The sequence below is a fragment of the Rhinatrema bivittatum genome, chromosome 2 (assembly GCF_901001135.1).
Source record: "Rhinatrema bivittatum chromosome 2, aRhiBiv1.1, whole genome shotgun sequence".
Lineage (NCBI taxonomy): Eukaryota > Metazoa > Chordata > Amphibia > Gymnophiona > Rhinatrematidae > Rhinatrema > Rhinatrema bivittatum.
This window is the reverse complement of record NC_042616.1, coordinates 100076383-100091111: the sequence shown is the minus strand read 5'-3', so window position 1 is coordinate 100091111 and position 14729 is coordinate 100076383. Positions and strand designations below refer to the sequence as shown.

General features: G+C 47.3%; 1 protein-coding gene across 3 annotated transcripts in view; it reads right to left on the bottom strand.

Moving 5' to 3' along the window:
* Nucleotides 1–14729, bottom strand: part of UBE3C (ubiquitin protein ligase E3C) — a 496047-nt gene that overhangs the window by 181475 nt on the left and 299843 nt on the right. For all 3 annotated transcript variants that reach the window (XM_029588499.1, XM_029588501.1, XM_029588500.1), the window contains one exon: nt 4058–4305. In XM_029588499.1, coding sequence (XP_029444359.1) covers nt 4058–4305 — 248 coding nt within the window. The remainder of the gene's footprint in view (nt 1–4057; nt 4306–14729) is intronic.

The following is a 14729-nucleotide window of genomic DNA, read 5'->3' as shown; positions in this document are numbered from 1 at the left end:
TGCTAAGAGAGCTTTGCTGACAGAACTTTACTACAGTAAATCTGCAAGTAAGACTGAGTTTCATAGCAGCAGACTCTGAGAAGTCTGTCCAACTATCCCTTGAAAGAATCAAAGCTGGAACATCTTTACCCTATTTTTCCATCCTACTTCATGGAGACATCTGTGAGACCTTTGGGTTTTAATTGTCATTAACCACACAGGGAGTTGCTGGATTTGCCCCGAGGAATATTGAGACAGTTTCTTGACTTTTGCAGGAATGTGATCTGGATTGGATAAGTTGATAACACTGGCTTAACTACCTTTGCGTAATTACTAAATGCAAAGTTGGGCTTAGCAATAACGTGTAAGTTCTGTTTATCTTTCATGACACTGCTTGAGCTGTGAAACTATAACAAAGTAAAACAAAGAAAAATAATTTTACCTTATTAAACCTTATCTACTTATGCTGCTATAATAATGTAACCCTTTGCTGGGATGTTGGTGGTTCCCCTAGGGCCATAAACATATTTATAAGTCAGGGCTCCTCTTGCCATCATTCCCCTCCTTCCCAGGGAGTGAGCTCTTTCTTTGGCCACAGAGGGAAGAGCTCCATCACCTGGACCCACAGAGGAAAACCTCTGTGGCCCAGGTGATGTAGAGTCTCTTCTATGGTGTGTGTGTCTTTCTGGTGTGGTGTTCTTCTCAAGGACAGACAGGCTGGACCCAGACTGAGTGTTCAAATCATATTTACTGATCATTTCCAAAAGGTCAATCACTGTCCCACAAACATTCAACAACTGAAACTGTACAGTTGAACAATTTACACGGGGTCTCTGCTGGGGTGCTGGTGTCTATCTCTCCAGCTCCTGGAAGGGAGCTTGCCACTGTCTACTCATCATGCAACAACCTAGTAGAGGGGGAATCCTATGGGGAATACCCACACCACTGAAAGATCCTACTTGAATTCAAAATTCAGTCTGATGCCCACAGCCTGTGTCCCGATCCCTTTGGAGTGGAGATCCAATTGGAAGTCTCCCAAGACTTGATGGTATAGCCTTGAAGGACCTCTTAGGGAGAGAGGCCAAATGTTCCAGTTCAGTTTACAGCTATCTCCTTCACCAGGTTGTGCAGAGTGGTCTGACAAAAACCTCCACATAAACAAAAAGGGAGAAATCCAAGGTCTCACGCTGGGTAGTGCTGTCACTGGTCTTGCTTCTTCTATGGGGTAGAGGGGGTTACTCACAGGTCTCCAACCCCTGCTTTCAGGATTAGAGGAGGTTGCTCCTTTCCCAAGGCACAGGGTGGTCGCTAAAATAAGAAAAAAACATCAAAAACTACCAAAAACCTTCACTCTCTACAAAAAGGAGGCAGACCCTATCAGACAGAGTGTACTGAGAAGGGATCTCCTCTAAACACAAGAAAAATACAAAGTTGGGTTTGTAGGCCCAACTCAGCAGGGAAAAAACAAAAACAGCTCCTTACTCCTCAACTTCTCAAACTGACTACACTCTATTCTTCTCTAACTCCGCCTTATGCCCCTGGGATAGGCAATCCAGTCAGCTCAGTGGAGAGACTGAAAAAGAATGGAAAACCCCATGCTGTTACCAGGTCCAGATGGTAAGAGACTTAGGGCCATCTAGTGACAAACTGAAGGGTTGGTCATAATAAAAACTGACTACCTCACAAAAGTATATTAAACTGCTCCCTGAAACTAATGAATTCATATCACAAGATTTTTTATTAAATCTAGTAATCCACTGTAAAATATCCATACCAGATATTCCTACAGATTCTTCCTTATAATAACTTTAAACAAATTAAAAAATAACTTTAAGGTTAAATTCTGTACACTTTTTTCAAGAACATACAAATACCTGAAGAGTTTTTTGATTGATGATAAAAATGAACAGGCACTCAAAAGTAAGCTACTGCCTGTTTTTCTGAGGTCTTTCCATTCTGTATGTAGAGTAAGACTCAAGTTGACAGAGAATTCATTCTATGTGAATAAATATATTAGGTTTTTCCACAGTAAATTGATTGGGCTCCACCCTGATGATGTCACCCATATGTGAGGACTACCATCCTGCTTGTCCTGTGAGAAGCTACTTTAACTGTAAAAACTTGTAGTGAGACGCAAGGCTCCACAGAAAAGAAGAGTCTGAAGGGACCCCGCGTGGATGTGTACTATAAAGGAAAATTAGTTTCTTACCTGATAATTTTCGTTCCTGTAGTACCTAGGATAAGTCCAGACTGCTGGGTTATGCCTCCTCTCCAGCAGATGGAGTCAGAGAAAAGCTGAAAAGCACCCCCTAGATATACTGGTGTGCCACCTGTGATCCCCCTTGTTGGGGACAGGCAGTGCACAAGTTGTACTCAGCCCCGGCCTGCTGTTTAGGGTCCCAGGACTACGGAGGGGGTGGCTTGGTCACTCAGCGCGATTCTGCTCCTGTGGCAGCAACTTCCGATTTTGTCGCACTTTTCTTCTTGGCACATCCCATGCCTACATGCTGCGATCTTTGGCCTGCACGGCCTGCGGGGGCACAACTCTCCCGAGAGGGTCTCTGCTCCCGATGTCTTCCCGGGGGCGAGGGACCCTCTTGGGGGCCGAGCGCTACCCATGGTTCTTCTTCCTCGTGGCCGTGGAGAATTTCAGCGATTCAGGGGCAGAGGCCGGCCCCGCCTCCAATCGAGGATGGAGCGGCGGCCATCTTGGCCACGCCACACTTAGAAGAAACAGCATCGGAAGGGGGGGGGGACTTCCCTCCTCCCTCTCCTCTGGCCCTAAGCCCGCAGCGCACTAGCGATTTCGGAGCGCCTCATTCCTCCCCACCTCCCGACCCGCGGGGGACACTTTCAAGAGACCAGCCCCGTTTTCATCGTGTTTTGTGCTTTTAATGCACAAAGCCTTCTTAGAGGCAGAAGCTGGCTGGGAGGATTAGGGTCCCTCCCCCTCTAAGATTCCAAGATTCCAATAATTAAGGAACAAAGTAGACATTTCAGCTTAATTTAGTAAAATTAATTCTAGATTTATTAATCATATTTAAAACAAATTAAGAGATGTAAGCGTCCCTGTTTTCTTGACTGTCCCATAAAATTCTTGCCATTCTTCTGGTCTCTTATCCTCCTTGACTAGATCAAAAAGATTGTCCCTTCACCTATTTTCAGTTATTCCCTTCCCTTCTGACTCTCTTCAGTTCACCTTCTCCAGGTCCTCTCTCTATCGCTCATTCTCCTCTATCTTGTCCTACTTTCCTTCTCCTCTCCCAGCCATTCACAGCTGCCTCCTACCTCTTTTGGTTCTCTATGATCACTTTCTCTCCTGTATAGGAATCATGATTTGTTCTGTTTCTGCTGCTTTTTATATCATGTTTCTCAGCTACTCTTTTGACCTGTAACCCAAAGATGGTTTCTTGAGGTACCAGGAATTCTCTTCATCTGGTGAAGGAGCATTTGCTTCTTCTCCACTGAAAATGGAAGGCTAAATATACTTGTTACCAGATGAAATAAAACTTCTACTAAGAAAGCAAGAAAAACAGAGACAGCAAAAATCTTAACGCTCAAAAAAACATAGAAGCAACTAATTTAACCCAGTCTGGTTACAGCAAGGTTTCTATTACATAAAAAACCTTCTGTCATCTATGAGACTCACCCCTTTCTGCTGCCAGCTGTTTGCAGAGCAACTCAGAGAGAATACATGAGAGCAATGCAGGCAGTGGTCAATAGTTTCACTTCCTCAAGGGACAGAGAAACAGAGACCATGGACTGTTCTGCAAACAGCTAACATTTCCTTAAAGAAAAGGTATTTTAATGGTACGATCATACTGCTGCGCTTTAGAACCAACTGCCACAGAAAAATTACATATCAAGTGGTTTGGTTTGGATTTTTAAGATTTTATTTTATTTTTACCAGATACCAGGAATCCACTTAGTAAAATTAACTTCCCTTCTCTAAACTAAGTATTAAGGTGTTTAGCTTGCTTTAACCAGTTGAAAAAAAGCTGCTTTTCTGAATGTCTCACTAAAATATTCTTTCAAATTCTTTAATATTTGCACCAAATTGTATAAAAATATTTCTTACCTTCCCGAGCATTCTTCCTAGGAAGTAATAATGCCTGGCAAAAGAATCCCCAACAAGCATTTGTGCAGCAGGATTAGGGTATAGAAGTCCCTCATTAGTGGTCTTAAAAAATCCTTGGTTAGGGTTGAATCCTGATTTAAGTAGCTCATTTAGAAATTCTCGGAATATTCCACCGCCATCAATGCCAGCTTCATCCAGGCCATGAGCATTAAGCAAATGAACTCTAATTCGCTTTTTAAGATCAGGCTCTGGAAGAACATAAAATAAAGTTCATGACAAATGTACTTAATTAACACTAAAAGGTGAATTTTCAAAATGTTGCATGCAGAAAATTAGCATATTTGCATGTAAATTGCATGTATTCGAGACTATGCTATTTTATAAACCTCAAATATACACACTTAAATAGGCTTCATGCATGAATATACATGTGTAAAAAGGGGCAGTCTAGGGGCTTCACCAACATTTACAAGTGTAAGATACTATTTTAGAAGAGACTTGCACGTGTAGATTTGGCAACTTATATTTACACCTGTGTGTACAGCAGATCAACACCACTTAGCTGGACAAGTTCTGAGTTATCTGACTAAGTGGCACTATGTGAGACTTATCTGCCTATCTTACTTAGCCAGATAAAGCAGAGTTGCTTACCTGTAACAGGTGTGCTCCTAGGACAGCAGGATGTTCGGCCTCCTATATGGGTGACATCATCAAATGGAGCCCAGCACAGAACTTTGATCTAAAAAATTCTAGAACTTTTAAACATGACCTACTGAGCATGTGCAGTTGTAGTCATCACCCCTAGGCAGAGACCCTCAGACCATGATATAGCTAATACATGAAGAAACCAACTCCCAGGGAAGGTGGGCAGGTTTCATGAGGACTAACATCCTGCTGCCTTAAGACAACACCTGTTACAGGTAAGCAACTCTACTTTCTCCTAGGACAAGCAGGTTGGTAGTCCTCACATATGGGTGAATCCCTAGCTAAAGGCTGTCCAAGCAGGATAAAGCGGGAAACTGCACAGTGCTGAAGCATTACTCCCTCCTTTGCCTGAGAGGCAGCCGACCCACCAGGGGTTCAGGCTGGAGAAGAGTTGGGTTCCACAAAGAAAAGCCATAGAAACAGACCCTCATGCGCAGCAGGGGTGCCTAAGGCAGAGAAGTGATGTGAGTGCAAGCAGACACAAACCCTGCATCATTTACTACGGAAAATGAAACCATCTTCTCACCCTTCGGATCACATCCCCTCGAAATTGCTTCTATCAATTCCCGACTCCATCGCCAAATCCCTGTCAGACATCATAAATTGCTCAATAACACAAGGATCTTACCCAGATGACCTAAAATTGGCCTCTCTCAAACCACTACTCAAGAAACCTAATCTAGATCCTAATGACCCAAACAACTACAGACCGATCGCCAACCTCCCCTTCATAGCCAAGATTATGGAGAAATTGGTGAACACCCGACTCTCAAACTACATTGAAGAAAATAACCTCCTATCCCCATCACAATACGGATTCCGCAAAACACTAAGCACGGAGTCCCTCCTCATCTTCTTAACAGATTACCTCATCCTGGGCCTCGATAAAGGTCAAGCCTTCTTATTGATCCTACTGGACCTTTCTTCAGCCTTTGACACCGTCAATCATTCCCTACTCATTAACCAGTTAACCTCCATAGGCATCTCAGGCACAGCACTATCTTGGTTCATATCCTTTCTCAGCAACAGAGGATACAAGGTCAAGATCCAGAACAAAGAATCCTCTCTACACCCGTCGTCAGTAGGAGTCCCACAAGGGTCCTCCCTGTCTCCTACTTTATTTAACATTTACCTTATACCATTATGCCAACTACTCACAGACCTCAACCTCAAACACTTCCTTTATGCAGACGATATCCAGGTCCTGATACCCATTAAGGATTCCTTCGCAAAAACTCTGGCTTACTGGGATACATGCCTTCAAAAAATTAAACTCCTCCTCACCAGCCTAAACCTGGTATTAAATTCCAGCAAAACTGAACTACTGCTCATCGCCTCAGAGAACAACTCCATTACCTCTGCACAGCAAGTCACGCCAACAATCACACAAGTGAGAGACCTAGGAGTCCTAGTTGATAATCGCCTGAATTTCAAAGCCACTATTAACAAAACCACCAAAGACTGTTTCTATCAACTACAAGTTCTGAAAAGAATTAGACCTCTTTTCCATGCCCAAGATTTCAGAACCATTCTGCAAGCAATCATTTTTTCAAAATTAGACTATTGTAACACCATCCTACTTGGCCTTCCCGCTTCATACACCAAACCGCTTCAGATGGTGCAAAATGCAGCTGCACGAATTCTGACAAATACCAGGAGAAGGGACCATATAACCCCCATTCTAAAGAACCTCCATTGGCTACCTATACACTTTAGAATAATATACAAGGCCATTCTCATCACATACAAAAACATCCACCAACTGGCTTCCATTGACCTACAGATCCCTCTCCAACTACACAATTCGTCAAGACCGACAAGAAATGCATACAAGGGTTCGCTACAGGTACCACCGCCCAAATCTACCAGACACAGCACACTAAGAGACCGAGCTTTCTCTACAGCCATCCCACCGTTATGGAACTCCATACCCTCAAATCTCAGAATAGAACCATGCATCTCAACCTTCAAAAAAAGACTAAAGACCTGGATATTCATACAAGCCTTCCCAGACGTCAATTGATCTAATACTTCCAAGCCACCCCTAATCTCCATCTACACCATGGTCGACCTTATCTCCTATCGTTTACTTGTGTAAATTAATAACCTGTCCTTTCTCTTCCTCTAAGCCAAGTTCTTATCACCGTGTTATATGTAACTGCTTTTTCAGCACCATTGTTATTGTTATGTTTACTTTGCACCCCTGTTTTATGTGAACCAGCATGATGTGACTGCTGTCTCGAATGCCGGTATATAAAAATCTAAAATAAATAAATAAATAAATAAATCATAGAAAATAGAGTTTACTTTTCAGGAACCTAACAGTAGGTATAGAACTTCCTGGATATAAGAACACCACAAAGGTGTAGACAAGAGAAACACTCTGACAAAGACAACACCATTTCCTCCGATGTTAAAGTCAACCAAAAAATAACTGGGGCCTGAAAGCCCATCTGAGGAAACTGTGGTCCACTGACATCCAAAGGACCAAATGTCTCTGCAGAAGAATACCCAGGTATGGCTGGTAGGCATAATGGGCAGAAAAACCCCAAGCAATGCTTGGAGAACAAGCATAAAGCCACAGCAGGGTCTGGATCAGACACTGCGTGCCGAAGCAGATCTAGCTGGCCACGCAAGGCAGTACAAGGGTTTCTGGGGATTGAGGAGCAATCCCCAAACCAGACCTGTAGCCCACAATTCCCAAGCAGAGAGATGAGATAGGCCTGAAGCTTACCCAAGAGTACCTGTCCTGAACAGGTTCATCTATCCTATCACAGAATAGCACAGGGGAGCAGGAAGGCCCTTTGGGCAACATAGAGAAATGAGAAAAGCTCAAGGCTCTGTTGGCCAAAAACGTGGTGTATCCTTCCCGGCAGGTATTCAGAAGATATACCATGAGTGCCTTAGCTTGTCCTTCCCCCCCCCCCCCGACAAACCACCAGAAGTCAGAAGGAGTGAAGAACACAATGAGGCAGACCTGTAGACTGCCAGGGCAAGCAGATGTCGACAAGTTGTCTATCAATCACAAGCAAACAACTCACTGCCAAATCCTGCAGGGAGTCAACCACTGAGATAGATCCCTTAGCCTGCTAGGAACAGCGGAAACTGAGAACGAATGCCCCAGGGGAGAAATCCTGAAAACTCCACTAGGAGACGGTAAGCCGGGAAGTTGCATGTGCAAACCCCAGTAAAACAGGATTTCATTTCTGGCTCGGAAACCCAAAAGGCACCAGAGAAGGCCCAGGGCGATCTCGGAACAGACTGCCAAGCACTCAACTAAGGTATCACTACCCCAGCCACGAGTGCATATACTTCCCCCCAAGGAAACATGCAGTCCAGCAATGGACAATTGGTGCATGACCCAGGACTTCTCTGTCGCAGAAAGGGTGATCCTGAAAAAAGGGAAGAACAGCTTGCACACTACCACGAGCAAAGAGCAGCATCTCTGTTGCGGGGTCACTTGGCCTCCAATCCACTCAGCCATGGACACAGCGAAAGGGTGAAAGGCATACTCGCCCTTTTGATGGACTAGAACTCTCCACACAGAGAAGGGTCCCACAAGCAAGAATGACTGGCGATAGCTGTCTCTAAGAAAAGGCGCCCACAGAGTCCAGCAGATATCAAAGTGACACCTGAACAGGGGAAACCCTGGATGGTCACCGGGGAGCAATACTGGACAGAATCCCTCGTGAATAGACCCTGCTGTGTTTTAGAGCGACCGAGAGTGCTTCCCCCGACTGGTTTTCGGGGCTGGCGCCAACCAGAGCAGTACTATCCCTTCTCTGGGAATGGCGAAACGAGGGACACCCCTCGAAGGGATGCATAGTCAGGCATCCAGAGGGAACCCATAAGGGTTGTCCTGGAACCCTGTCGAATCTCCCCTTGCAGAGGGGAGAGGGAGAAATGGGATCAGGGCCTCCAGATCATGAAAGAACTTTCAACTCCCCAGAGGACAAATGAGGCACAATCACTGATCGCTCAGGAGCCAAAGCAACCATCACCCCACAGACAGGCAGCCTTGGATGGGGGAGGTCGCCACCATAATCCACGGAGGGACATGAGCGAAAATGGTCTAACGATCACCATTGCTGTTCCCCGGTTCAGAGAAAAACTTGCCAGGGATGGAGCCTCAGGGGCTTCCCCACAGAAAAGGGGTTCTGGACACGGGAAAGTTCGAAAGACATATTCTTCTGCTGAGGGAGAACAGAACTCCTGAACCACTCTCCCGATATCTACTCTCTTCAGGGTCTGACCAGGAACACAGTCCTAGGTCAGTCCTGTGGCTGCGGAACACAACCTATTGTGCCCGCTGGGAGGGAAAAGCACACACACAAAGATGCCCAGACAGCAGAGGACAACTGGAGGAACAAGCCCCCTGCTGAAAAAGCATTCTGAGCAGTACTCATGCAGTGGTATCCCATCCTGCGGATGGTGGCACACCTATGAACCCATGTGTCATGTCTGTGGGTAGAAACCCACACCACAGCAAAGACAGAGCACCACGTGCCAGACAGTGGCTACATGTGCCCCAGGACAAAGCACAGAGTGTTTGATGATGCCTCCCCCGCCACTGCTCCTCAGCACTGTGCGGTGCATAACTGACAAAGAGGTTGAGACCATGATGTGATGATGGCAGAACCCTGGCATAGCTGAGGAGTGAACAGACAGGGAGAATGCTGCCTGCCATTGCCCGAGGCACTTGGAATAGATGCCTAACCTTTCCCGGCCGCTCATGCTGTGTACCATCACAGTAATTCCCAAAGGAGTGAAGAACAGTGTGACGACGGCATCCCCAGAATCACTGGTGCTCTGAGTAAGGTATGAGGGAGGGTGGTGATCTATGACATTGCCCCCCTCCAGTACCTGATAATGCTTCAAGAGGGCCCTCGAAATTGCATGATGAATGGCTCACCTTTGATTCCCTCAAGGAACGACAGCAACAATGTCCCTGGCGACTGAAGGTGTCCATGGGGTTCTGTGGTAATGTCCTTGGGCCTCCAACCACAGCCACTGGTGCCCAGAGCACTGACAGGGCTCGTAGGGCCCATGGCGCTTTCGCACTCATCAATGCAACGCCACAATGAGGGCACCCAACAACTCTGCACCCAGGGCTTTGTCGGCACTTGACTGAAACATAATCAGTTCCACAGTATATAGTGCCATAGGCGCCCGCGGACGCTGACTGACCGATGTCCCAAAAGATCCAATGACTGCCAGCACCAGACTGTTCCCCTCTGCTCACCTTTTCGCCTGAGGGTGTCGATGCTGCGAGCTCAATCACCTCGCAAGTACTAAGGCTGATGAGAACCTCGCTAGCACCCATTAACACAGATGTTGTACGCATCACAGTGTAGACTCCAATGCCGAGATCATCGGCAGCTATGGTCCAATAGCCGTACGCTGTGAAGACATAGCACAGAGCTCTCAGTGCCTTGTAGAGAACATCACCAAGGAAACTCAAGGGCATGGGACCACTGCACTCAGATGCTCCAGCATACCAGGGTGCCTCGAGCAGATGGCGACCCCTCTGCTCGATCCATTCAAGGCCAAAAACCCCTGCCACCCAAAGGCGGCAGAGTCACGCGGGGGCCTCCAAAAGCCCCGGCGGTCAATGGCCTCGGGGACGACCAGGGCACTCAATGGCGAACCCAATGTCTTGTCAATGGTGTTCGACTTAGTCAAGGTGTTAACGAGCGGTACCAGTGGCCCCACACCTCGATGGTGTCAATGGTACTGGGGCAGCACCGCATCACAATGGCACTAAGGCCAGTTTTCTGCACTGGCTTCAAGGCCATGCACTGCAATGCCCTAGAGGGTGCCACGGCATCAACGGCAATGCAGTAACAAGGGCATTAATGGCATTGAGGACTTCAATTTGCATTGCTACTCTGCCACCTCGATGCCCAAACTGGTGTAGTGAGACTCCACTTCCATTGATGCCGATGGCACAGAAGGCCTCTACGGCATCATGGGCAGTCATGCAACTCGATGGCTTCAAGGGTGACCGTGGCGCTCAATGACAGACATGGTCCCAGATGCTAGAGGTTGATGTGCTCCATCACCTCGACACCCAAGGCGTCGATGACTTCGGTGCATCGAGCCCTTACATTATTGAGTGCGGTCACGCAATTCAATAACATTGAGGATGTCTGGCACCTCGACAGTGTCAAGGGTGACCATGGTGCTCCATGGCAATCCGGGATTCCGACGCAGTCCTGACATTAATGCATCGGATGAACAGTGCGCTGGTCACAGATGTGCACGGGCAACTCTTTCTGGGCAAGGCACCAAGGTGCAGCAGCAAGGTGCTAGCCCAGGCTCCTGTTCACTGTCTCTCCCAAGGAGACTGAACTGCCAAGACTGGCAAGCAGGAGGCAAGCCTACGTTATCCAGGGCCCCCATCTGTGGAGACTAGTTCCTTGGAATGTGACAGGAGGGAAGGTCCAAAGAAACAAATCAGAAACCGATCCAATATTGCAAGTAGCAACCAAAGAGTAGTGGATCAGTAAAAACACCAGGGATTCTTAATTATAACAAATTTTACAAACTCGGTCTGAGTCGGGCAGTTTGTACAGATTGTGTTAATAAAGCTTCCCCCCATAGGAACAGCATGGTCCTCGATCCCTCCACCGTCCGAATCCACTGACACAGATCAATCAGTGAAAAGCAAATGTTGCTTATCTGTAACAGGTGTTCTCACAGGACAGCAGGATGTTAGTCCTCACATATGGGTGACATCACAGGATGGAGCCCAATCACGGAACACTTTTGTCAAAGTTTCCAGGCTTTGACTGGCCCCTACTGGGCATGCCCAGCATAGCACTAACCCTGCAGCCAGCAGGGGTCCCCCCTTCAGTCTTATTTAAAAGCTACAGGTAGTGCCGAAAAATAAAATAATAAAACGTTACGAACCCAATACCGAGGGGCTGCAGGCAGGTTTCGTGAGGACTAACATCCTGCTGTCCTGTGAGAACACCTGTTACAAGTAAGCAACATTTGCTTTCTCACAGGACAAGCAGGATGGTAGTCCTCACATATGGGTGAGTACCGAGCTGAGGATGTCCGAGTACGCACCAAATGTACCCAAAGGCGTGCAACAGGCACAACAACTGGGGTGGAATTTGGTAGAGGGCATCCTGAACCCCACTGGGCAGGCGGAAGGGTGTTGGTACGTCACATTGTAAACAGATTACGAAGGACAGACTGGCCGAAGATGGAATCTTGTCTTCTGGCTTTGTCCAAACAATAGTGGGCTGCAAAAGTGTGGAGAGAACTCCAGGTGGCAGCCCTGCAGATGTTGGGAAGCGGCACCAATCGGAGGTGTGCTACTGAAGTCGCCATGGCCCTCACAGAGTGTGCTTTAACATGGTCTTGAAATGGAATGCCCGCTTGCTGATAGCAAAAAGATATGCAGTCCGCCAACCAGGAAAAGAGAGTCTGCTTACCCCCAGGCTTTCCTAATCTGTTAGGATGGAAAGAGACAAACAATTGAGTGCTTTCCCTGTGGGCAGCTGTACGGTCCAGGTAGAATGCTAGAGCCCGTTTGCAGTCAAGGGTATGCAGAGCCTGCCCTCCTGGATTGGAATGGGGCCTGGGAAAAAAGGTAGGTAGTATGATGGATTGATTGAGATGAAAATCCGAAACTACCTTAGGTAAGAATTTAGGGTGAGTGCGGAGTACGGCCTGGTCCTGCAGAAGTTTAGTGTAAGGCGGATAGGTAACTAGGGCCTGTAATTCACTAACTCTGTGAGCTGAAGTGATTGCCAAAAGGAAAATCACTTTCTATGTCAGATATCGAAGTTCACAAGAGTGAAGAGGCTCGAATGGTTGTTTCATGAGCTGACCCAAAACCAGGTTAAGGTCCCAAGAAGGGGCCGGAGGACGTAATGGAGGCTTGAGGTGAAGCAAGCCCTTCAAAAAACGTGTTACAAGGGGTTGTACTGATATAGGAACATCCCCGAAACCTTTATGGAAGGCGGCTACTGAACTGACATGCATTCTGATGGAAGAAGTCTTTAGACCTGACTCTAATAAGTGCCAGAGATAGTCCAAAAACTTCGTGATTGGACAGGAAAAGAGGTCAAGGGACTGAGAAGAGCACCATGACGTGAACCTTTTCCATTTGTAAGAGTAAGATTTTCTCGTGGAAGGCTTCCATGAAGCAATCAAGACATGGGAAACTGGTTCAGAAAGGTTAAGTGGCTGAAGGATTAACCTTTCAACATCCATGCCGTCAGGGACAAGGCTTGAAGATTGGGATGGCGGAGGCACCCGTCGTTTTGAGTGATCAGAAGCGGGTCCTTTCCTAAGGGAATGCGCCTGCGAATGAAGAGATCCTGCAGTTTTGGAAACCACACTTGGCATGGCCAGTGAGGTGCTATCAGGATCATGATTCCCTTGTCCTGACGTAACTTCACGAGAGTCTTCGAGAGAAGAGGAAGTAGAGGGAATGCATAAAGTAGACCGGTTGCCCACGAGAGGGAGAGTGCGTCTCTGGGCTGGGAGTTTGCTGCGAATGAGAGAGCAAAAGTTCTCTACTTTGCGGTTTTGAGGGGAAGCAAAGAGGTCTATCTGAGGATATCCCCATTGTCGGAAGATGGAGCTTGCTACTGAGGGGTTGAAAGACCACTCGTGCGGTTGAAAGATGCGACTCAGCTTGTCTGCCAACACATTGTCCACTCCTGGCAACCAGGTGGCCCTGAGGTACATCGAATGGAAGAGAGCTTCCGTCCATATCTGTGCAGCTTCCTGACACAGAAGGAAGGAGCCCGTGCCTCCCTGTTTGTTGATGGCCACCTGGTTGGATCAGGATGACCTGGTTGGATCAGGATGACTTGGTTGGAGAGGCGATCCTGAAATGCCCTGAGAGCATATCTGATTGCTCGAAGCTCCAGGAAATTTATTTGGTGTTTGGCTTCCTCTGGAGACCAAGATCCTTGTGTCTGCAGATTGGCCACATGGGTTCCCCAGCCGAGGTTGTAAGCATTGGAGGTGAGAGTTATTTGAGGGTCTGGAGCCTGAAAGGGCCAGCCTTGGAGGAGATTGTTCTGATGTCTCTACCAGGCAAGAGACTGACAGAGTGAGACGGTTACATGGACCATGGTCGGCAGGGACTGAACACTTTGAGTCCACTGTGATCGTAGAGTCCACTGCATGACTCTCATGGCCAATCGTGCCATTGGTGTGACTTGCACTGAAGACGCCATGTGGCCCAGGAGGATGAGAAAGTGACGTGCAGTCACGGATTGTTGAGACTGCAGCTGGTGTGCAAGAGACACGAGAGTGAGCGCTCGCTGTTGAGGTAGAAAAGTCTTTGCCTGCAAGGTGTCCAAGTCTGCCCCAATGAATGACAAAGTTTGAGATGGGACTAAAGAGGATTTGTCGTAGTTGACGAGAAATCCTAGTGAAATTAGAGTGTGTAAGGTTAGATTGAGGGACGACAGAGCAGCTTGCTGAGTGGGAGCCCTAACTAACTAATCGTCTAGATAGGTGTAGACGTGAACACCCTGAGTTCTTAGGAAAGCTGCCACCACTATGAGGCATTTTGTGAAGACTTGTAGCACAGAGGCTAGGCCGAATGGAGTTATCGCAATATGAGTGTATGTGTCCTGGAGGTCTAGAGAGCAGAGCCAGTCTCCTCTTTGTAGGAGAGGAAGAAGCAAGCCTAAGGTTACCATCTTGAATTTCTCCCACTGGAGATACTTGTTGAGGGCCCGTAGGTCCAGAATAGGACAAATGCCTCACGATATTTTGGGCATCAGAAAGCATCGGGAATAGAACCCTAGGCTGTGCTGAGAGTAGGGTACGGGTTCTATTGCCTTGGATTGGAGAAGGAGGGAGGCCTCCTGATCCAGAAGGATGTAGTGATCGGATGATCTCCACGTCGGCAGAGGTGGGGAGTCCTGTGGCACAGAGAGAAAGTTCAGATAGTAGCCCTGGGCAATTATTGCCAGTACCCATTGGTCTG